General features: G+C 41.9%; 1 protein-coding gene across 5 annotated transcripts in view; it reads left to right on the top strand.

Annotated features, from left to right (window-relative positions):
* ELAC1 (elaC ribonuclease Z 1) overlaps positions 1-24,962 on the top strand; it is a 39,926-nt gene extending 14,964 nt beyond the window's left edge. For 2 of the 5 annotated variants that reach the window (XM_058692071.1, XM_058692073.1), the window contains exons 2-5: positions 10,980-11,144; positions 17,116-17,583; positions 19,333-24,367; positions 24,615-24,962. In XM_058692071.1, coding sequence (XP_058548054.1) covers positions 10,988-11,144; positions 17,116-17,583; positions 19,333-19,799 — 1,092 coding nt within the window. In that variant the 5' untranslated portion in view covers positions 10,980-10,987 and the 3' untranslated portion in view covers positions 19,800-24,367; positions 24,615-24,962. Of the gene's footprint in view, positions 1-7,303; positions 7,416-9,598; positions 9,750-10,979; positions 11,145-17,115; positions 17,584-19,332; positions 24,368-24,614 lie in introns of those variants that run through there. The other 3 variants (XM_058692069.1, XM_058692072.1, XM_058692070.1) reach the window with 3 other exon arrangements.
* The last annotated feature ends 440 nt before the right edge of the window (positions 24,963-25,402 follow it).

Below are 25,402 nucleotides of genomic sequence, written 5' to 3'. Positions count from 1 at the left end.
GTAAACAACCCAGAAGACTGACTGAATAAACTATAGTATAATCCATTCAGTATTAGATAACTGTAAAAAGGAATGAGGAAGAAATTTGTATCCCGATACAGGGTTGTGGTAGCCAAGGAGATGTGCTATTTGGAACTTCTTTCCAAAAATAACTTGCTGCAAGGAGTGCATCTTTACTGATGCTTTTTGCTTTTTCACATGTATTTGCTTCAGTGTGTTTGCTTCTTGAGAGAGAGACAGACAGACAGACAATGTGAGTGGGGGAGGGGCAGAAAGAGAAGGAGACACACACACTCTGAAGCAGGCTCCAGGCTCTGAGCTGTCAGCACAGAGCCCAATGCGGGGCTCAAACCCAGGAACCATGAGGTCGTGACCTGAGTCAAAGTCAGATGCTTAACTGACTGAGCCACCCAGGTGCCCCCTTTGCTTCTTTAATCATGATTTCTTTTAGTTCTTTGAACATATTTATAACGGCTACTTGGATAGCTTCGTCTGATAAATCTAACACCTGGGTCACTCTCACAGGCGGTTTCTGTTGCCTGCTTTCTATTATACAGGTCATAGTTTCCACTTTCTTTATATTTCCCACATTGTTTTTGTTGTTGTTGGAGAATGCATATTTTAGATAATATATTGTAGTAAGTCTGGGTATTGCCCACCTACCACTTCTGAAACTTGTTATTGTTATTTGCTTGCTTATTTGTTTAATGACTGCTGGATTCTTTTATTGGAGCCTATTTCCCCTAACCCCGTCTGCCTACAGAGTTAAGCCTCTGATATTTGCCCTTAGGAGACACAGTCTTTTTAGGCCCACTGTCATCCTGGGCTGACAGTGGTTTTGACAGGGCTCTCTTTGTCTCTTTCCCTAACTATACCAATCTGTTAAGCTTTCTGATTGCCAGCTGATTGCTTTATTATTTTCAACAATATCCAGGGCATAGATTGCCCCACAGACTAAAGCAATCAAATTTGAGTTCCTTTGAAGGGACAGTTTCTCTTACTGTTTGAATTTTGTTCTGACCTCAGGTAGGCTCCTTCCATTGTCTTGTGCCCACTGTCCCTTATTAGGAAAACTAGCTGCTGACAATTTAGCCTGTATGTCTAATGATTCTACCAATCTCCTCCCAGTTCCCTTTCACCATCATTTCCATTCATTTTGTAAGTGTCCTTAAGCTTGAATGTCTCCACACTCTATTGCAAGTAAAACTAATACGGTGGAAGAGATTAAAAGATACATTTTTTAAAAAGTTTATTTTGAGAGAGAGAGAATGACTGGGTGAGGGGCACAGAGAGGGGGACAGAGGATGTGAAGTGGGCTCTGTGCTGACAGCAGAGAGCCTGATGTGGGGCTCGAACTCACAAACTGTGAGATCACGACCTGAGCCGAAGTCAGACATTAAACAACTAAGCCACCCAGGTGCCCCAAGATACACGTTTTATTTTTTTTTTTTCTTACAGCGAGTGTAAGCAGGGGAGGGGCAGAGAGAGAGGGGGAGAAATAATCTTAAGCAGGCTCCATGCTGAGCATGGAACCCAACACAGGGCTCCATCCCATGACCATAAGATTCTGACCTGAGCGCATATCAAGAGTTGGACGCTCAACCTATTGAGCCACCTAATTCCCCTAACAGGTAGATTTTAGGTCTGCTTCTCCCCCGAGGCAAAACATTTTTGCCAAGGCTCTGGAACTGGAGACAATGGCATGCTACTCACTCAGTGACATCCCCAATTTAGGAACTGGGCCCTTGAGGAGTGGAGTAGAGACCTCAGGTCTTCTTGGTTGGCCGCTCCCTCATGGAACCACCACTTTATGAGCCAGGCCAAGGGCAATCAGGACCCTTGTACTCTCGCTAAGCCACGTCTAAGCCAAAGCCTCCATCCTGCCTCTTCGCTACACTTGCCTAGAATTTAGCTTCACCAACCAGTAGCTGGGGGCAGCATGAGAAACACCGATATGCTAGCCCTTCCTGGAAGACAGCCCCCCTGACTGTGAGCTGGGAGAAGGAGTCTTGTGTTATTGGTTGTGCCAGTCTGGCGTGGAGGTTCAGTCTCACTGATTTGGGAGAGAAAAGGGGGGAAACAGGTCTCAGTTCAAATACTATAAACTCTCACTCTTTCTGCTGAATTTTGGTAGAATTTTTGAATAAATGTTTCTTCATTTGCTGAATGTCCTTAGGACAATTTCCAGAGACTCGAGGTGATTTTGTTTTTATCATTTTAACCAGTTTTCCTGGGGAATGGGCCCATAGGCACCTCATGCTGTCATACTGGAAGTTCCTCTAAAACTAATTTTAATAAAGTATCACCAGGGCACCTGGGTGGTTCAGTTGGTTGAGCATCTGACTCTTGATTTCGGTTCAGGTCATCCCAGGGTTGTGGGATGGAGTCCCGCATTGGGCTCTGCACTGGCCATAGAGCCTGCTTAAGATTCTCTCTCCCTCTCCCTCTGCCCCACCCCCCATTTACAAAAATAAAAAATAAATTTAAAAAAGTAAAGCGTCAAGGCACTTGGGTGACTCAGTCAGTTGAGTGCCCGACTTAGGCTCAGGTCATGACCTCACAGTTTGTGGGTTCAAGCCCTGTGTTGGGCTCTGTGCTGACAGCTCAGAGCCTGGAGCCTGCTCTGGATTCTGTATCTCCCTCTGTCTCTGCCCCTCCCACGCTCTCTCTCTCCCTCTCTCTCAAAAATGAATAAAATAAACGGGGCGCCTGGGTGGCGCAGTCGGTTAAGCGTCCGACTTCAGCCAGGTCACGATCTCGCGGTCCGTGAGTTCGAGCCCCGCGTCAGGCTCTGGGCTGATGGCTCGGAGCCTGGAGCCTGTTTCCGATTCTGTGTCTCTCTCTCTCTCTGCCCCTCCCCCCGTTCATGCTCTGTCTCTCTGTCCCAAAAATAAATAAATAAAAAAAAAGTTGAAAAAAAAAATTTAAAAACAAAACAAAAAAATGAATAAAATATTAAGAAAATATATTAAAAATATTTTTTTTTTTTAAATTTTTTTTTTCAACGTTTTTTATTTATTTTTGGGACAGAGAGAGACAGAGCATGAACAGGGGAGGGGCAGAGAGAGAGGGAGACACAGAACCGGAAACAGGCTCCAGGCTCCGAGCCATCAGCCCAGAGCCTGACGCGGGGCTCGAACTCACGGACCGCGAGATCGTGACCTGGCTGAAGTCGGACGCTTAACCGACTGCGCCACCCAGGCGCCCCTAAAAATATTTTTTTTTAAAGTAAAGTGTCACCTATGGAAGGAAGGAATATTTTTCTGAATATGATTTTGACTTTGGAACCCATGTAAGTAATTTACATAATTTAAAACAAATTTTAAAAAGCAGTACCTAAAAATGGAAAATAAGTAAAAAATCTAACTGTATATCAGGTTGGTGGCATAACAACATGGAAAAAATAATTCTTTTTTCTTTTTTCTAAATTTTTTTTTTTTTTTTTTAACGTTTATTTATTTTTGAGACAGAAAGAGACAGAGCATGAAATGGGGGAGGGTCAGAGAGAGAGGAAGACACAGAATCTGAAACAGGCTCCAGGCTCTGAGCAGTCAGCACAGAGCCTGACGCGGGGCTTGAACTCACAGACCGTGAGATCATGACCTGAGCCGAAGTCGGACGCTTAACCGACTGAGCCACCCAGGTGCCCCTCTAAATATTTATTTTTGAGAGAGACAGAGGGACAGAGTGTGAGCTGGGGAGGAGCAGAGAGAGGGGGAGACACAGAATCTGAAGCAGGTTCCAGGCTCCGATCTGTCAGCATAGAGCCCAACTTGGGGCTTAAACTCACAAACTATGAGACCAAGACCTAAGCCAAAGTCAGAGGCTTAACCAAATGAGCCACCAAGGTGCCCTGAAAAAAATAATTCTTAAGAAACCTAAAAATAGGTTTTTGACTGTATATACCTACTGTGATATATACAGTGGTTTGCTAAAGTTACTCTCCTGGAGCCAAATCAAATTATGTTAATGTCATTAGGAACCAAGATTTTTTTTTTTTTTTTTTTTGAGAGAGAGCAAGCAAGAGAGAGCGCTCATGTGAGTTGGAGAAAGGCAGAGGAAGAAAGAGAGAGAATCTTAAGCAGGCTACACATCCAGCTCAGAGCCCCATGCAGGGCTCAATCTCATGACCATGAAATTATGACCTGAGCTGAAATGCTGAAATCAAGAGCCGGATGCTCAATTGACTGAGCCACCCAGGGGTCCCAAGGAAACAAGATTTTTTATTTAAGTGACATCAGTATAAAACTAAACAAATTAAGTAAAAACTCTGTAATCTTGTAACTGAATTGAAAAAATCAGTATGAATTCATGATTTATTTTACTTAAATTTTTTTTTTAATGTTTATTTATTTTTGACAGAGAGAGAGAGAGACACAGAGCATCCGAAGCGGGCTCCAGGCTCTGAGCTGTCGGCACAGAGCCTGATGTGGGGCTCGAACTCACAGACCGTGAGGTCATGACCTGAGCTGAAGTCTGATGCTCAACCGACTGAGCCACCCGGGTGCCCCGATTTATTTTACTTTTAAAAATATGTATTTATTAGCTCTGCCCACTAAAAGGCCTAGAACAAGCCTCTAGATCTGACTCCCATGTGATAGGAAATGCATGGGATAGAGAAACATGTTACATGGAGACGGAATCAGCCAAGTCCAGAATTTCAGAAAGTCTAGAGTATAAGTGACCCAATTTCTTCCACAAATAAATGGCAAGAAAAAAGGAGAGGGAAAAGAAACCATCAAAGTTTAACAGAAACTTTAGAAACTCATACTAAATGCAGTATAAACATTTTTTTTTGAATCCTGGTTCAAACAAACCAACTACATATGAGACTCTTTGGGAATAATTAGGGAAAATTGAACACTGAACAGTTATTAGATGATATTAGTAAGTAACTGGGTATTTTAACAAATTAGATGAAGGAATTGCTAACTTTTTCAGGGGAGACAATAACATTAAGAGATTTTTAATGTTTTTATTCTGTATTTTTATTTTCTGATTTGAACAAATGAGCCTCAAAAAGTTATGAGATGATCAGGAAAATTTAAACAATGAATGGATATTTGATATTAAGGAATTATTGTCTCCTTATGATAATATTATGATCATATAACAAAAAATTTATCTTTTATATTTATATACTCAACTGCCTATCATCATTATGTAGTGATAAGACTTTACCAAAAAAAAGATTTTTTTTAAGTGTATTTATTTATTTTTGAGAGATACAGAGACCGCATGAGCAGGGGAGGGGCAGAGAGAGAATCCCAAGCAGGCTCCATGCTGTCAGCACAGAGCCTGATGCCAGGCTCAAACTCACCAAACCGCGAGATCATAACCTGAGGGGAAACCAAGAGTCAGGTGCTAAACTGACTGAGCCACCCCAGGCGCCCCGCAACAGAGGATTCTTAAATGCTTATAGAACTATTTATAGATAAAGTAATATTGTGTCTGGAATTTGCTTGAAAATAATCCAGGTTTTTGTTGCTTTTGAAGGGGGAGGGGTTGGTTGTAGGTGAAACAAGATGGACCAGATGTTACTATTGAAGGTGAGTGATGACTATTCATTAAAGTTCATTAGACATTTTCCCAACTTTTCTATATGTTTAAAATTTCCCATAATGGAAAGTTTTAAAAATAAGCAAAAAGTTCTACCCATGATTCTCTAATGGGAAGAGAAGAGGAGTTGGGAAGAGGAGTTGTAGGAAGCCTTGATGGGTAGGCAGGAAGTTCTGGGGCAGATAAGTCCATGGAGGGTACTGCTGTGGGTAACCCGTAGCTGAGTTGTGACCAAGACCTCGCTGTAGAATGATGTGTGTCTTCCTGGGCCCTCCTGAGCTAAGCAAGTATGAGGATAAATAAAGTTCAAGTTCTGGTGTTTAATACTTTGCTAAGGCAGACCCCACATGACCAAATCCAACTTATTTTTTTCCTTTTCCAAAATACCAATCCAAGTCCCAACCATCCTACTGGACCCAGCTCAAACCCTTCCTTTTCTTAACTAACTGCATATCTAGTCATCTCTCTTTTTCTATATTTTTGTCACTCATTTCGTCTTCTTGTTTGTTCCCTCATATTGTGAGTTGGTGGCTTCCCAAGACATATTTTTCCAGCCTCAGTGTATGCTCCTAAAGCCAGGGACTATGACATACTCAAAAAATTATTTCAGCATCAAAAATAATACCATCCACAGAGCTGGAACTCAATTAATACTTGAATAAAGGATTTGAAGAAGCCAAAAAGTAAATTATGCCATGATCTATTGGATAAAACAGTCGGGGTGGGGCAAAAGGGTTCTTAAATTTTTTTTTTTTTTTTTAACATTTATTTATTTTTGAGACAGAGAGAGACAGAGCATGAACGGGGGAGGGGCAGAGAGAGAGGGAGACACAGAATCGGAAGCAGGCTCCAGGCTCCGGGCTCCGAGCCATCAGCCCAGAGCCCGACGCGGGGCTCGAACTCACGGACCGTGAGATCGTGACCTGAGCTGAAGTCGGAGGCTCAACCGACTGAGCCACCCAGGCGCCCCGCAAAAGGGTTCTTGAGTCCTCTCTCCTGGTAGTTCCAAAACCCCCACAGTCCCAGCACCTCTATTCCTGTTATGAAACTGTTGGATACTTTGACCATCTCAAGTATGTCTAGCAAAACTCAGGGCCATCTGGCACTGCATAGGAGCTTAAGATACCTTTTTTTTTTTTCTTTTTTTAAGTTGGAATTTAAGCCAAGTTTTTTGCCCTTGTGGTAATCACCACGTGCAGTTTCTGCACAGAGCAAGTCTGGGTTTTTCGCTGTCCTGTCCAGCAGGCTATGCTGTGCACAAAGAGAACACACCAGCAATGTTTGTGTGAAAGCAGATATCCTGTGTATCCCTAAATAAAGTGGAATAGAACGTTGTTCTCAGGATCTATAGTAATGCTGCTATGAACTCTGATTCAAAGGCACATTGCTTTCTCTTAAGGCATCGTAGGCTTAAACGTTTAGATTTAGTGATTAAAAGAAAGATTTATTTCAGCGCAAGACTAGAAATTACACAAACATATGCAGCAACAAAGCATTAGGGACAACACTCATCTGGGAGCACGCTGGAAAACATTACACGTTTCTCCTTTGGGCGCTGTGGTCCTCACAGGTGACCGCTACCACCTTTACCCAGAGAATTCTGCGGGCGAATGAAGGCCGACGGGTACCCACGCGGACCTAGAGGGCGCCTACCATCGGTGCGGAGCCCACCCACGCGGCCCGGCCAGGCCAGGCCCGGCACCACCGAGTGCGGACCTCCGGCGCATCCTAGAGCGGCCACACGCGGCCACAGCCCGCGGGGCACTTCCGCCCGCGCCGGCGCCGCCCGGTGGACGGCTGGGCCTTGCCGCGGGCCTGCGCCTCCCTCGGCTCCTGCCGCGGGCCTCGGGTAGTGGGTGAGTGGGACGGGGAGCGCCGGAGAGGGGCGGGCCAGGGTCTGCGCCGCCGTCTGTCCGCGTTCGCCTTGTGGGCCGAGCCGCGCGGGCGGGCGCGCTTCCTCCGGACTCGAGGGCCGGGCCGGAATGGAGGACCCAGGCCCGGGGAGCGCCCGGGAACGAGGACGCGCCTAGTCTGTCCTCCACCCCCCCACCCCCCACCCCAAGGCGGGAGCCCCCGCCCACCCCTCCTTTGGGAAATTGACATTGACTTGAGGGCGAGCCTGGGCTCGCTGGTGGTCGGAGACCTGGCCTGTGGCTCTGACTCGGCGTTGGCATCTATTTGTCTCCGGGCCACGGTTCTTTCATTTCCAAAATGGAGGAAGGCAGTATGCGCCCTACCTAGATCACAGGGTGATTGCAGGGTTGGCGCTGCCTGTATGGAAACTGGTTCTCAACCCAGCAGCCTTTAGAATCGTTTGGGAGCCTTCCCAATGCTGAGTCCCCAGAATCACCAGGTGATTGCCGGGACGAGAACCACTGGCCGGGAGTGTCAGGTGACAGTACTGTGGTCGTGTGCTGTGTTCTCCACTGGAATGTGCACTTGGTCCAAGGTGGATCATAGCCATGAGAAAGCAAGTGGCTGGTTTTATGTTCAAGAAGACAGGGACCAAATCCGGTCTGGTCACATTGAATTCCTGGTGCATAGAATGGTGCATGCCACAAAACATGAACCATTGATTAAATAAAGTAATTTCTGATTACTTTCCGACCTACTGGGTGGGTTTTGATCATTTGGCTCATTTTTAACTTTTTATTGTGGAAACTTCCACACATTGAAACAAGATACTGTACCGAATTCCCAACTCTGTTGGGTGACTCTTACACTCACCTCACTAGATTATTTGAAAGCAAATCTGGATGTTCCGTTTTGTCTATTAAATACTTGTTTGCATTTATAAAACACAATAATTCCTTTTTAAAATATCAATTTAATAAGCATTTCATGTTACCATCTATCCAGTCAGTGTTTACATTTCCCCAGTTGTCTCTTTTTTTCCCAGTTCTCTTTTACAGTTTGCCCAAATCCAGATCCAAACAAGCTACACGTGACATTTGGTTGACATCTCTTATATCTCATTTAATCTCCTTATGCCATCCCTCTTTATTTTTTTTCCTCCGTATTTTACTTGTTGAAGCAACCTATTCATTTGTAACATTTCCTACGTACTGGATTTTGCTTCTTCCATCCCTGTGTTGTCCTTTAATAAACTGGTATTTAGATTACAGGCTTTTTCAGATTTCAGGTCCTACTTTTTGGCAAGAAAACCTCATAGTGTTATTGTGTACCTCCTATTGCAGCCCACCAGGAGTTACATAAGGTCTTGTTTCTCTTTGTGGTGTTAAGATTGGTCAGTGGGCCTTTTCTGTACAAATCGCACTGCAGGGTAACTGAATAATTGGCCAGAGATTTACAGAAGGATGCCAACTAATAACTTCAGAAGGAATGAGAGAATATCACCTTTTGGCAACCTCTAGTGAAACAACCCAGGCAATGATTAGTGGTTGTTAAACATCAGGAAGAGAGAGACATTCAGACAGCATGTGCTTCCTGATGGGAGTACCCAATACCACGTAAACAAGCATTCTTGGATAAATACTTATGAAATATTCTTGGATATGAATGTGGGTGGTGGATATAGACCAAGATTGGCCATGAGTTGATACTTGTTGAAGCTTGGTGATGGTCATGTGGTAATGCATTATACTAATCTCTCTACTTTTGTATGTGTTTGAAATTTTTCAAAATAAAATTTTGTTTTGTTAAGTTTGACTAATTGGCTAGTGAATTCAGGTCAGCCTGATCCATCCATTATAGTTCTCCATGAGCCTTTCATTAAGTGATTCTCAAACCTGACTGCACATTAGAATCACAGGGGAAGAATTTTTTTTTAAATACTAAAACACATGTCTCACTTGCAGAATTTCCTTTTTAATTGTTCTGGGATGGAACCCAATTATTGATATGTCTTAAAAGCTCTCCAGGTGATTCTAATATGCTCTTGAGTTCTGTACCATTGGCCTAAATCCATTATTTGTTAGGGATTGCAGAGTGATTATATTTTATTATTCCTTCTGCATTTATTAGCTTTTAAAATGTTTGACTTTCTATATTGTGTTATTCCCATCTCTGTTGCAAACTGCAATCCAACAGGAAAGCCTCTGCAAATTACCTAATTATCAGAGGAATGCTTGATTTTGGAAGTAGAAGTGTGGAGTAACACATGGAAGGGACAGTAGCATAACCTAAAGCCTGTGCATGAATTGGAGAGATGTACCATCTGTGTGGGTGAGGTGGGGGGGGGGGGGGTGAGGTGGGAGGGCTGACTGTGTCCCCAAACGGAAAGGAAGATTCGGTGATGTGTAGTTAGAAAAGTATGTTCGGCCTTGTGACACATTTCTTTTTAATAATCAGTATTAAATAAATGAAATAAACATTGAAAATAAAGTCATCAGATGCTGCTCATTGCAATGAAAACCAATCCAAAGATTTAAAAGAAAACTTAATGACCACTCCCCACCATCACCATTTTAATCACTCCTGAGATAACCAATATTAACAATATGCTGTGTATCCTTACACACAGACTTTCTCTCTCATATAAATGCAGAGGTTTGGGGCATTGTTGTAAAAATGATGTTGTAAAAATCTGTAACTTTTCTCATTGTCGTCCCTCCAGGACAAGAGTTACAGAGCTGACTTAACTGCAGAATAAATAGTTGATGGTAGGAATGTACAGTAAAATATTCAGTCATTGTCCTGTTGAAATATATTCAGACCGTGTCCAAATTTTAGCCACCTTAAAAGTACCACCAGAAACATTGTACATAGGTCCTTTATTTCTATAGGGTCAATTCCCCAAAATAGGGTGGCTGAGTTAAAATGTACTGTTAATAGCATCATTATTATTGGTAATACATATTGCCAAATTGCGCTCCCAAACATAAAAGCAGTTTACACCTCTGCCAGTAGTAACATATGAGAATACCCATTTCCCCCTGTGTTCTAACTATTCATTCTTCCCTCCTTCCCCCCCAAACCACTCTCAACCACTGGTCTTTTACTGTCTTCATAGTTTTACCTTTTCCAGAACATTACATAGTTGGGATTCAATTACAGTTTTTAATTGACTGGATCTGGCAGTTTTTTAACTTGTTTGTTTTTGTACGTGTGAGCAGCCACCCAAGGTTTGGTAACTTGTGGTTTTAACTCACTAAGAGTTATTCAAATCTTACTTGGGATTTCTATGGAAACTTAGAGAATAAGAACCCAGGATCTGGCAGTTTTTTAACTTGTTTGTTTTTGTACGTGTGAGCAGCCACCCAAGGTTTGGTAACTTGTGGTTTTAACTCACTAAGAGTTATTCAAATCTTACTTGGGATTTCTATGGAAACTTAGAAAATAAGAACCCAGTCTCTTCTGGATAACGAAAAGATAAATGAACAGTAAATCTCACAACGACCTGTTTTTGGTGATATCGAGCAGTGATGTGTAATAATCCCTGGGTAATCTTTTCATTGCAGGGTGGAAGATGTCTATGGATGTGACATTTCTGGGTACGGGTGCAGCATACCCATCCCCAACCCGGGGTGCCTCTGCTCTGGTCCTTCGGTGTGAGGGCGAGTGCTGGCTCTTTGACTGTGGGGAGGGAACTCAGACACAGCTGATGAAAAGCCAACTTAAAGCAGGTTAGTGTGCATTCAGCTCTCTCACCAAGACTATCTCTTATTCTGCTTCATTTTCTTGGCTCTCCTTGAGGCTTTTGCTCAGAAACAGCCCTCACAGTTGCATCCCACTTCAGTGCTAGAGCCCTGGCAAGGTTGGGAAGACCCTCAGGCATCCAGCCTCCCCCACTGAACTTTATCTACTTGTTCGTACTGTGAATGTTGAGAGCAAGGATTTATATAGGGTTAGGGGGTGGAGGATGGGTTGGGATACATGAGGCATATTAGATGGAGACTATGCAAGCAAAGGAACAGTGTACATGATTCCATCAGGAGATGGTTGTCAGTATCACGAGAGGATACAAAGAGCAATAGACATTCAGAAGAGTGAGGTGTTCTTTTTCATGTGAGGTTATCAGGGTAGGCCTCTCACAGAAGGTGACCTGTGAGTCATTGAAGGAGGAAGAGGGATTTGCTGGGCTGGGGAGATGAACATGCAAAGGCCCAGCGCCAGGGAGACTGAGGAATACAGTGGCGCAAAGCCTTGGCCTAGAGTCAGGCCAACCTGGGTTGTAGTCCCAGCAGTGTCTTGGCTTTTGGCCTTAGCAGATCAACAAACTTAAGGCTTATTTTCCTTATCTTTTTTTTTTTTTTTTTTAATGTTATGTATTTTTGAGGGAGAAAGAGAGACAATGAGCACGAGCAAAGGAGGGGCAGAGAGAGAGGGAGACATAGAATCTGAAGCAGGCTCCAGGCTCTGAGCTGTCAGCATAGAGCCCGACATGGGCCTCGAACTCACATGCTACAAGATCATGACCTGAGCTGAAGTCCGAAACTTAACCGACTGAGCCCCTTATCTTAAAAACGTGGGTAGAAACTCAACTCAAGTCAACTTAAAAGGGGTGTTGTAAAAATTACATAAAATAATCCCCTTTCTGTGTGGTTGTTTCTTTCTCATCAGTTAAAGCTTAGCTCAGATGCCATCTCCTCAGAGACTTTCCCTGAACCCCTGGAGTTCAGTAATTCCTCGTTCTTCTCAGGCAGTTTACTGCTTTGTGCTATTTTTATTGACTTCTTAGCATCAATATCTAAAATTGTTATTTAAATAGTTGTTTCTGTGTTCGCTGAATTTTCCCTGTATGATAAAGTAAGCCCGAGGATCATTTATATCCTTAGTAGATGCCTAGTAAATATCTGATCAGTTAACGCATGAATAAGGTGTTCAGCACTTAGTATGGTCCCTCTCACTTACTGCATCTTGTTAACTGGAAGTTATTGAAGTTATTCCTCTGATTCATCACGGTGTGTGGCATTGATGGCTATAAGAAAGTTAGTTCTAGCATCCAGGGATCTCTTAGTCTAGTGGTGGGAACTGACGTGTAAGTAGTCATAATGTAATGTGATAAAGAGAATAATGGATCTGTTTTCTAAATACTTTTGGAGCACAAAAGAGGGGGACGTTAACTGTGTGTTCAGAGAAAGCATCCCAGAGATGGTAACAGTACAGCTAGGGTCTAAGTGATGATTAGAAGTTTCTCTGGGGAGAAAAGTAGGGATGGACTTTCAAGGAACAGACAAAGTGAGCAAGAAGTAATCGAGTTTCTAGGAGAGAAGTGACATGTTTGGCCAGGATAAATGAGAGGTAAAAATGCTGAAAAAGTGAGGGCAGATTATGAAGTTCTCTGTGGTTTGCTAAGGTATTTGGACCTTCTTATTCTGTTGGCAGTAAGGAACCATTAAAAGTTTTTAAGCAGGGGAATGATATGGTCTGATTTACGTGTTAGGGACAGAGTTTTCTTGTGGCAGATGTACTGGGAGAGACCAGTGTTAAGGCAGTTGCATTCATCTGAGAGAAGAGAGAGAGGATGAGGGTGTAGGGATAGGGATGAAGATGAGACTCAATTTAAGAAATACTTGTAGACCTAGCAGGGAGTGGGTGACTGACTGAATGTCTAGGATGTGAAGAAGTGAAGGATTATTCCAAGTTACAAGGTCCGAGACCTAAACAGGGAGACAGGAAAGGAGCTGTTGGAGGAAGGAACTAACGCATTTCACTTAGGACTCATGGCCTTGAGGTGTACACAGTTCAGCCTAAGACCCTGAGGTCTGAATATAGCAGGTACTATACTTTATTTCCCTTGGGTCACACAGAGGTTCCTTTCATGAGAACTCTCAGGGAGGAGCAGGCTAGAGTGGAGGCAGTAATACCCCATTTTAGAGAGTAGGGGTTGAGGTGGTGGGATGATTAAAACAGAAACAAGAAATTGTTAAGTGTGGGTACTAGAGGTGTGGGTGTGGGGATTAGTCGTTACTTTTTATTTAATAACTGTGTCAGTTACCAATGCTGTATCACAGATTACAAATTTAGTGTCTTACTGCTTTTATTGTCTCATAGTTTCTGTGGGTCAGGGAGTTTGGGCCTGGGTTGGCTGGCTTCTCTGCGTCAAGGTCTCACTGGGTTGCACTCTGTATTTGGCTGGGGCTGAGGTCTCATCAGAGGCTCATCTGGGGAAGAATCTGCTTCAGAACTCACATAGGTTGTTGGCAGGACTAAGGCTGCCTCAGCCCCTAGAGGTCTCCTCCAGTTCCTGATCATGTGGGTTTCTCCTTTGTGGTAGCTCGATTCCTTACTGCCATCCAAGGACAAAGAAACTCAAGAGCAAGTCTGCTAGCAAGATGGAGTCTTATAACATAATCACCATAATCACACTGCATCCCTGTGCCATATTTTACTGGTTAGAAACAGTTTGCAAGTCCCACCCACACTCAAGGAGAAGAAATTGTGAAAGGATATGAACATCAGGAGCCAGGGGCCATGGGTACCACCTCACGTCTATCTGTTACAGTACCTTTCTCTAATATTTTATATTTTGTAGCTATTTTATATATGTTTTAAGTAAACATTTTGCAAAGCTAAGCCTCGTAAAAAATAAATAAAGTCTAAGGGAATCTTTAGTTTACTAAATTCGTATTGGCTAAAAAGATTACTGGCTTCAGAGAAGAGGGTGAGATGGTAATCCTAGAATATTATCTATGACTCTTTAGCATTTCAAAAGCCCTCAGTCTCAAACTGGAATGCAGAACCCTCAATTCATCTGGGTTACTCTCAACCCAATGTGGACCTGTTATTTGATTCATTGAAACCCTGTCAGCTTATACTCCTCCTCTTATGAGTTTTGTAAGGAAGTACTCTCTGTTTATCTAAACACACTTATTTTAAGCTTCCTTGGCCCTAATGTGCAAGCATCTGATTAACAAGTAATAGGTTTGTCATGTCTTATTTCTTTCATAATTTTAAAGAGTGAGCTTAAGCTTTTCTTCTTTTTCCCTTAAAAATGATTATAAAAAGGGGGCGCCTGGGTGGCTCAGTTGGTTAAGCGACAGACTTCGGCTCAGGTCATGATCTCGCAGTTTGTGAGTTCGAGCCCTGCGTCAGGCTCTGTGCTGACAGCTCAGAGCCTGGAGCCTACTTCAGATTCTATGTCTCCCCCTCTCTCTACCCCTCCCCTGCTCACGCTTTGTGTCTCTCTGTCTCTCAATAATAAATAAACGTTAAACAATTTTTTTAAATGATTATAAAAAGTATTACAAAAGTATGATGAAAAAATGTTTATAAAAAGTATACTTAGGGAGCACCTAAATGGCTCACTTAGAGGAACATGCAACTTCTTGATCTTGGGGTCATGAGTTCAAGCCCCATGCTTGGTGTAGAGGTTACTTAAGTAAATAAATAAAGACATTTTAAAAAGTGTACATTCTCATTGTAAAAATTCAAACAAAGCAGAAAAATATTAAAAAAGCCTAAAATCCCCCTTAAAGGTAAATATTTTGTAGATGTATATATGTTAAAGGTATAGGTGTATTTGGTGTGTGTGTGTGTGTGTGTGTGTGTGTACAATTTTGCATAAACAGTATCATACTAGGTGTAACCTGCTTTTTTTTTTCAACTGAACAATAATATATTGCAGATATTTTCCTATGGCAGTAAGTATAACTGTGTCATCGCTTAGGGGATCCTTAGAATTCCACTTCTCTATGGATGGCATATTCCCCTGTAATTTTCTTGTTCGCAAGTGAAAGGAAATTCATGCACTTTGCTTTCTTCATTTGATAGCATCCCCTAAATTTGATAATTGAGGTTGCTATTCCTTCTCCTTCTGAAATCAAGTTTCTTGAAATATTTGTCTTCCCTGAACCTGTGATAACTGTGGGAAGCAATTTTGACTTACTTAATTTGTCTCACTTGCTTTGGACTCACAGATTGTTTTGGTGTTCAGTTTTGGCTTTGTTTTACACTAGATAGGGAGAGGGCCCAGAAAGTCTCACTTGGCAGTTTTAAGGTCAACGTGGAGATCATGACTCAATAGCCATTCTAGTTATCTAGTTCTTTTGTCTGCAGAGGCCTCAGGTCACACTTATGTGTGTCTTGGCAGCTCAGACAGCAGGAAGGGGGGTGATGAATGGGTTCCAAGAAGTCAAAAGACAGCAACAACAGGGACTAAAAAGAGAAAACAAAAAGGAGCATACTGAAGATACTTCTGGAGTGCCTCAGGGTCTCCAAATCTCAGATCAGCCTCTGCCCAATCTGTTGTTCTCTGCCATGGGGCCTGGGTTTGATGTATTAACTCAGGAAAGACTTACTTGGAGAACACTTTCGCCTTGATGTCACAGGATAAATCACATTACAATAAATTATTCCTGTTCTTTTTGGTATCAAATACTTGAAATAGATGGGCCATGAGCTAGGAGCAGAAGCCTCTGTTATACTAAAATTGTGTTAATTGGGATTGTTACTTTTAAATTGCCTTGTGGCGCATCTCAGAGAAATGCTAATGTGGCATCATGCCACATACCAGCAGTAGATTCAGTTTACCATTGACAATTCAAGTTACGACCTAAGCCAATATGTACTGAAAAAGCCATTGTGTTAGCTCACGTTGAAAAGAAGGCATGGGCACATGTACGTTGACATAATACCATAGGAGATCTGCCCTCTGATCTACATTCTAGCATCTATTACCCACCTTCCCTCTGGGTTCTTCACCCCTTTCCTCTCCTGCTTCCTCCTTTCCCCCTCCTGTTTCATCATCTTCTTTTTCCTCCTCCCCCTTCAACCTCACTCAGACAGGCAGGCTCTGTCTTGGTTAATTCATCTCTGTCCAGTGCAGAGGGTCCTTACACGGCAGTTTTGGGTTCAGGCGTTGGTCCAGTTGGAGCCTGGGGAACATTTGTTTTGCTGGAGGTATGTATTTGTTATTCTCAGAGGGAACAGTAGAGGGCACTGTAACTGTCAGATGCTTTTGACGTTTGAGGCCTATCTAGTTTAAGTGAACTATTTTGGTACACTTTTTGTTTCCCTTTTCTTGCTTGCTTGCTTTCTGGCTTTCTGTCTGTCTTTTAAATTTTTTTTGAGGTTTATTCATTTTTCAGAGACAGACAAAGCATGAGTGGGGGAGGGGCAGAGAGAGAGGGAGACATAGAATCTGAAGCAGGCTCCATGGTCTGAGCTGTCAACACAGAGCCTGTCACGGGGCTCGAATCCATGGACCATGAGATCATGACCTAAGCTGAAGTCAGACGCTTAACCGACTGAACCACTCAGGTGCCCCTGTTTCGCTTTGCTTTGCTTTGCTTTGCTTTGCTTTGCTTTGCTTTGCTTTGCTTTGCTTTGCTTTGCTTTGCTTTCACACTCTTTGTTTCCCTTTTCTTCCCTCTTCTTTTTCTATTTCCTTTCTTTCTGTAAGAAGATATGTAGGAAAATACTCTTAAAACTGCAATACTATGTAAATTGAAGATGCTTTATGAAAAAAGTTACATCTAGATCTTGTTAAAACATAAAGCCTGTCTTGCTTCTGAAATCATGAAGAAAAGTATAAAGAAATACGTTTATGGTAATAAATAGAATTCTAAATTCATTTTGCTGCTTTCTATGTAAGTTGTTACACATGTTTCAAGTAGCTTTGTACCAAATTTTTTTCTCTGCCTCAATCAAAAGGGAGAATTACCAAGATTTTCATCACACATCTTCATGGAGACCATTTCTTTGGCCTTCCTGGCCTCCTCTGCACAATCAGCCTGCAGAGTGGCTCTGTGGTTACCAAACAGCCTATTGAAATCTATGGCCCTGCCGGGCTTCGGGACTTTATCTGGAGAACCATGGAACTCTCTCACACAGAGCTGGTCTTCCCTTACGTGGTCCATGAGCTGGTGCCTACAGCAGATCAGTGTCCAACAGAAGAACTAAAAGAATTTACGCACGTGAATAAAACAGACAGTCTTCCCAAAGAGGGACAAGGAAGAACTATCCTACTAGACTCAGAAGAAAACTCATACCTTCTGGTTGATGATGAACAGTTTGTTGTAAAAGCATTTCGCCTCTTTCACCGAATTCCCTCCTTTGGGTTTTCAGTCGTAGAGAAGAAACGACCAGGTAAACTCAATGCACAGAAACTGAAAGACCTCGGTAAGTGGTTTTCTTTCTTCTTCTTTTTCTTCTTATCAGTTGAGCTGTTGTTAGCTGAAGCTGTTAGAAGTGTCATAATAACCTTCCTTTCCTCTCTCCCAGGCCCGAAACTGACATTTCTCCACTTATTTCTTTTGCCCAAAGTCTGCTTATTAAGGGAAATTCTTGAGGCCAAAAGATGCTATTCAGACCAAAATCCAAATATATACTTGAATCCTTTTCTCTTCAGCTCCCTGGATCCACATTTTTAGTCTCTCTTATCTTCAGCTAATGCTATCTTGCTTGGGACGGTGGTTGTTGTTGTCCTAGGTCTAGGCTTTTATTTTTTCATGTCTTCCTTTTGAAATATGCTTTCAGTGACATCTTTGGCCTGAGAATTTTTGCCAGAGTTCTTAACCTTGCAACTGCAACCAGCTACTTTTCTTTCTTTCAGGATTTTCTTTCTTTATCAACTTTGCCTACTCATTCAACCTTGATTAAATTAATTTGATGTTCAGAATACTACGTCTCAATTGTTTTACGTGCCTGGGTTCATCATAGGTGGAAACAAGCATACAGAGATAGACTTGGGCCCCATCCGAGGCTGTGTACTTCCTCCCTGCCAGGCCATCAAGCATGAGAGGGTCTTCAGCACCTCTCTTGAAGCAGTGTCCAGGTCCTTTATACCTGCAGCATCACCACCTTCCTTGTCATGGCCATGTAGACCCTATAAAAAGCATGATGGTATCTTCCGTAGATTTGTTTCTTTTTTCTTTTAAATTTACTTGTTTTTGAGAGAGAGAGAGAGAGACAGAGTGCGAGCAGGGAGGGAAAGAGACAGGGAGGGAGACGCAGAATCTGAAGCAGGCTCCGGGCTCCAAGCTGTCAGCACAGAGCCCAACACGGGGCTCGAGCTCATAAGCTCTGAGATCATGACCTGAGCTGAATTCAGACACTTAACCGACTGAGCCACCCAGGTGCCCCTAGATTTGTTTCTTTATGCAAACTCTTCCTTCCTCCTCAACTAAAACAAAATGCTAAATAATGAGGAAAAGTGACTTAGGCCAAAGGTATTTTTATTATCTAAAAGCTGTGGAAATACTATTATATTGGGAAACTTTAAATATGATGTATGCTGGAATTAGTGAACACATTCTATTTGTTTATAGGTGTTGTTCAGAGTGATGATCATCAAGTGTTGTTCTATATTAACATAAGATAATTAATATAAGTTTTACCAAACCTAATTTGGTAAACATGGAACTGCCCCTGCCTATGAAGAAGATTGTGTATGATTGCCAGAAGTTCTCCTTGATCTTGTGATCCAAACAATCCCCTCAAACAATTTTTTTAATTAAGTTAGTCAGTTTGTAGGTACTTTGTCATTATTTAAATGGACTCATTAAATTTACCCAAAAGATGAGCTTGTTAAGTAAAGCGGCCTCAAAAACTGTTATTCCTGTTCACAGCCGAGAATCAAAGCTGATAGCTTGACCCTAAGAAGGTCTTAGTGGGACTTAAAAGCTTAAAACTCATCTGACATGTGTGCTTGGGAAATGTTTTAAGTACTAGGGCATCACTAACATCAATAGCCAACGCTGAACTTTTAAAAATGTATAAATATTCCAGCTTTCCACAAGTAGTAAAATATTTATAACGATTATGAAAAGAATTGGATGCCTTTTCCATTTTGGTGCTGTTAAAACAGACTCTCTTAACAAGTCATAAATTCCATTCCCATGATGTGATGTTATCTGCCTCCATCATTAGGTGTTCCGCCAGGTCCTGCCTATGGGAAGCTGAAAAATGGAATTTCTGTTGTTCTGGAAAATGGAGTTACAATTTCTCCCCAAGATGTCTTAAAAAAGCCTATTGTTGGAAGAAAAATCTGCATTTTGGGTGACTGTTCTGGGGTTGTGGGTGATGGAGGAGTGAAGCTGTGCTTTGAAGCAGACCTGTTGATCCATGAAGCGACCCTAGATGATGCCCAGATGGACAAAGCAAAGGAGCACGGCCACAGCACACCACAGATGGCAGCAGCATTTGCAAAGTTGTGCCAAGCAAAGAGGCTAGTTCTGACTCACTTCAGTCAGAGGTACAAGCCAGTTGCCTTGGCCAGAGAAGGAGAAACAGATGGGATTGTAGAACTGAAAAAGCAAGCCGAATCAGTGTTAGATCTCCAAGAAGTGACTCTAGCAGAAGACTTTATGGTGATTGGCATTCCGATCAAGAAATGAAACCCAGGTTCTGGATACATACTGAGATGTCTGTGAATATGTTCCTGAGCCAACAGCCAAGTTGGTTGTTGTAGTTGGTGGTTGTGCTTCTAGTTTTGGTCTGAAATTATTTGGGTCCTAACCACCCTAAAAAAGGATAGAGCTGCATTGCTGAGCTGATTCAGCAGTGACAGGGAGCAAGTTTTTGGATAATAAATCATTTTAAAAAGAAAAAAACCAGCATCCTTCTTAAAGCCCAAATTTGACAAAACGATAACCTGTTCAGGTATACTTTTTGTTCTGTGGCTGCTGCCTCAGGTGTAAGCCAGTACCCCCATGCAATCCTGGGCTTAGCTTCTGCCCAGGTTTATCGCTGTTGTTGGCACAGTATATAGTTATTGGCCCTTTGGGCTAAAAATGGTATTTTGGCAGTTTGTTGAATCTGTTCATATTATTAACAGAATACAGAGAAATGTAATGAGACATTGGACATGCAGGATTTAAGGTAGCATATTAAATCTGTATTTGTTTGCTGGAATACTGAATGCAGGATCAAGGTAGGTGTTTATCTTCAGTCATTGTTCTATGGAACTTTCTGCTTTGCTGTAAACCTGTGGGTCTCGGCTGGGGGTGATACCACTCCCTTAGAAATTATGGGGATGTTTCTTGTCAAAATGACTCGGGGGCTGGAGAGGGGTACTACTAGAATTTAGTCAGTAGGGACCAGGGATGCTAGATACTAAAAAATTTGAGTCCTGTACAGTGAAAAATTATCTCCCCCCAAAATGCAAATCTCAGGCCTTTTGAAATACACAGCAAGTTAAAACCTATACTCCCAATGTAAATATACTTTATCAAAATTAGTGATGTGAATTGAACTACTGGGTAAGTCAAATTCTGCAGCAAGCATTAAAAACCTAGCTACATGAAGGTATGGGGATTGGAATGTTATATCAAATATTATTTGACAGAAATGAGCCATGAACTGGAACTTATGAATCTGGAGGTAAAGAAATGATATCTATTAAACCGAAGTTTAATTTATGTGTCCTTATTAATTAATAATTCTTTGAGCACAGTTTCAATAAGCTAGCTTTTCTTCCTTCTTCCTTCTATCTGCTATGGGGTTATCTCTGACTCATTTGACAGTGTTTCTCAAAATGGGTTACATGGAAAGCTAGTCTCAAGCATAGATTCATTCAGAAGGATTTCCTAATCACATTAGTTTGGGGAACACTATGTTGTGTGTCCCTCTGGAGGTGTTCTAGTTCTCGTCAATATATTAAAAACAGTACTGCTTGAGTGATAACAAACCAGTCTTTGGTGCCAGAAAGACTGATTTCAGAGTCCAATTCTGTACCTTATGGTGGTACCTTTGTGGCCTGGTGCAGATTACTTACTCCCTGTCAGCTTCAGCTTGCCCTTGCCTTTTCCTTTTCCTTTTCCTTTTCCTTTTCCTTTTCCTTTCCATTTATTTTGAGAGAGGGAGCGTGAGAACGGGGAAGGGGCAGAGAGAGAGGAGAGAGAGAAAATCCCACGTAGGCTGCCCGTTGCCAGCGCAGAGCCCGACGCAGGGCTCGAACCCGTGAACCGTTAGATCATAACCTGAGCCAAAATCAAGAGTTGGATGCCTGACTGACTGAGCCCCCCAGGTACCCCTTGCTCATTCTACACTAGGAAAAATAATGAGACCTACTGTGTAGGATTGCTGTGAAGACTAGGAGGAACATAGCATAAAAGGAACATAGCACATGGCTTAAAGGTTGAGAAGTCCTGCAGTAGAGGGGCCTGCCATCTGTTTTGGACCCCTTTCTCAGTCCTGTTTCACCACATACCATCTATGAACATGCAGGAACCTAGAGAATTTCATAGTACACATATTTACAAATTCCGTCATGGTATATACTGTTAAATCCCTTTAGGTTCTTTCTGGGACTTCTCTCACAAAAACTTTTGACTGCTGATTCTACCCTACTCTAGGCTCCCGGGCCACCAAAGTTTGACCAGCCTAGCATATCTTGGTTTCCGAACTCAGTTAAAACAAGCATTTATTAGACACCTAATGTGTGCCCAACCCTGTACACCACGGACTGGTTGGTAATACTCCTGGGGCTCTTGAGGTTAAAGACTGTAGCTTAATCACCTCTGCATTCTTGGAATTACCCACTCATAAGCACTCGAAAGTGTTTATTGAATGAAATGAGGCCTTCATATCATGACTGCATAAACTATATGGCCTAATGTTGAGGACCTGTGCTGAGCCCATTTCATTATTGCATTTGTCTAAAAAAATTTGGCCACCTGTTTGGTTGTGCTCTGTTCAACTGAGTACCAACTAAGTGCCGGGCTTTACCGTGTTAGAACCACATAAGTGAATATAAGACACAATTTCAGGCTCAATGTCTGGTGGTAGAGACTACTAGTAAACAAAAGTAAATATACAATTCCTTCTCAGATTCTAATTTTGTAGCCTGGCACTCAATTTTGTTTTTCTTAAGTGTTAATTTGGTAGCTGATTTGAGCTGTGCCCTTAGAATCAGACCCTATTAATGTATGTGGTCTAAGTCATCAGAGACCATAGGAATGTAAGATTGATCAAACATAGAGTGTCAGTCCATAGTGAGAATTCTTGGGCTCTTTCCTGGCCTAAATTTTTTTTTTTTAAGTTTATTTATTTTTTTATTTTGAGAGAGAGAGGAGAGAGAATCCCAAACAGGCTCTGCACTATCAGTGCAGAGCCCAATGCGAGGCTCAAACTCATGAACCACGAGATCATGAGCCGAAATCAAGAGTCAGACGCTTAACTGGCTGAGCCACCCTGGTGCCCCTAGTTTTTTTCTTAATGGTAGGACACATCCTAAGAATTTGTGGAGCTAGAATTAAGAATGAAGATTATACTGGACTTCCCAGAGCCTATAATATGCTCATGGTTGTATGACTCTAAGAGAGGATTAGAATATGTATCGTGCCCCAAAGTTATTTGATCACTGAATCCTTTTTGCCAAGGAACATCTTGGAGCACAGGAAAATACTGTTTCTTAATACTTTTCAAAATTATTATATTTATGTTTTTTACCTGCACTATTTATTGAGTTAATGAATTTCGTATTTACACTTAGTATTTTTTTGTCCTAAACTATTTTTTTCATTTATTATTATTATTATTATTATTATTATTAATTTATATCCAAGTTAGCATATAGTGCAATAATGATTCCAGGAATAGAATCCAGTGATTCATCCCCTATGTATAACACCCAGTGCTCATTCCAAAAAGTGCCCTCCTCAATGCCCCTTGCCCATTTAGCCCATCTCCCGCCCACCCAAAACCTCTCAATCAACCTTCAGTTTGTTCTTTCTAAACTGACATTCTGTCAGGAATCTATAGGTACCTGCTTGCTTTAAATTTTAAAAATGCACTTTCCAATTCTCAAAAGGTGTTTAGACTTGCCCAAATAGACCCCAAATCTGTTCTGTTTTTCTAATACTCATGCTTCATTAATATACTTTTAATGAGCTTTTAATTACAAAAGCAGCATATGCTTGGCAGATAATTTTTTTAAAGAATTCCAGGAAGAAGATTACTCATAATTCTGTCACCCAGAAAGCACCTACTTCTCATTCACTGGTGTTCAAATGGAGGTGTGAATCAGTATCAATCAAGGTAGGCCGTAGGTGAACAAGGCAGTACATAGGTGGACAAGGCAGGATATAGGCAGACAAGGTAGTACGTGGGTGGACAAGGGTATGTAGGTAGGCAGAAGTCCTAGGGCTGTGATGCCAAAGCCTCTAATTCAGTAAGTCTGGAGTGGAACCCAAGGATTTGCACTTCTAGCAAGCCCTCTAAGATACATGGATGTCTGACCATAGTGGGAGAAAAAGCTCTTTTTCTATGCACTAAAAGAAAGAAAGAAAAAAAAAATGGAGTGTGTGTAGATATTTTATATATATTTAAACATACTATGTTTGGGGCGCCTGGGTGGCTCAGTCGGTTAAGCAGCTGACTTTGGCTCAGGTCATGATCTCACGGTCCGTGAGTTTGAGCCCCGCGTCAGGCTCTGTGCTGAGAGCTCAGAGCCTGGAGCCTGTTTCAGATTCTGTGTCTCCCTCTCTCTGACCCTCCCCCGTTCATGCTCTGTCTCTCTCTGTCTCAAAAATAAATAAACGTTAAAAAAAAAAAAATTTAAACATACTATGTTTATGTATGTGTGTATGTTTTTACATGTAGGTTGACTTCAACTGTTTTTCTAATTTCACATTACGAGCATTGTCCCATGATGTTAACTGTTCTTTGAAAGCATGAATTTAATGATTATAATATTCCATTCTATAGATGTAACATAATTTAACCTATTTCCTATTTGGGGGGCATTGAGATTCTTTTCCATTATGTATAAATAATACCATCATGAAGATTCTTTGGTGTCAATCTTTGTATCTTTGAATATTTCCTTAGGATTGATTGACTTATTGGAAGGCCAAAACCTCTGACTGTTGTTTTAGACTCTGCATAGGAATCACCCACCTGTTTTCTAGCTCACAGCAGTGTGAGAGAGGCCTATTTTGCTAGTCAGTGGGTGGATTATACAGTTCATCAGTTAATGACTTTTCTTTTTTTTTTTTTAATTTTTTTTTCAACGGTTTTTATTTATTTTTGGGACAGAGAGAGACAGAGCATGAACGGGGAAGGGGCAGAGAGAGAGGGAGACACACAGAATTGGAAACAGGCTCCAGGCTCCGAGCCATCGGCCCAGAGCCTGACGCGGGGCTCGAACTCACAGACCGCGAGATCGTGACCTGGCTGAAGTCGGACGCTTAACCGATTGCGCCACCCAGGCGCCCCAGTTAATGACTTTTCTAACACTTCTCTTCCAGGATATTTGTCTTGTAAAGATTATTTTTGCCTCCTAGTGCAAATAGCTTTATTATGTCTTTCAACTAGCATGTATAATTCAACTATAATTTCCTTGACTATTCTTATGCCAACTTAAAAAAATTGAACAGTTTTTACTTAATGGGGTATGAGTCCTTCCTGCTTTAAGTGTGTTCATGACCGATGTACAGGGAAGGTACTTTTGTCTTCGCAATGTACTTGTTTTGTCCTTACTGATTGATGGATTTTCAAGTAATGAATGAGTCAATATTTTTTCTTATTTGGGAAGAATAAAAAGAAAATGTTGGTAATGCTTTGAATATTCACTCTTGGCAGGATAAGAATAGAGTTTGGGCATGGTGGGACATGGGGTAAAATCAAGAAATTCTTTTCTTCCAAAGTAGAAAGTAAACAGTGTTTAAAACTGGAAAATAGAGGTGCCTAGGTGGCTTAGTTGATTGATCATCCTACACTTGATTTTGGCTCAAGTCACAATCCCAGGGTTGCAGGACTGAGCCCTGTCAGGCTCTGTGCTGAGCATGGAGCCTGCTTAAGGTTCTCTTTCTCCCTTCACCCTCTCTCTCCCCCTCGGGCACTTTTCCTGGCTCACACTCTCTCCCTCTTTCCCTCTAAGATAAAAATTAAAAACTACTGAAAAATAAATAACGCTTTTAGCATGCTGTATTAAAAAAGAAAAAAGGGGGCACCTGGATAGCTCAGTCAGTTAAACGTCCAACCCTTAATCCCAGCT

The sequence above is a fragment of the Neofelis nebulosa genome, chromosome 11 (genome assembly GCF_028018385.1).
Source record: "Neofelis nebulosa isolate mNeoNeb1 chromosome 11, mNeoNeb1.pri, whole genome shotgun sequence".
Lineage (NCBI taxonomy): Eukaryota > Metazoa > Chordata > Mammalia > Carnivora > Felidae > Neofelis > Neofelis nebulosa.
This window is presented reverse-complemented; position numbering and strand designations above follow the sequence as displayed.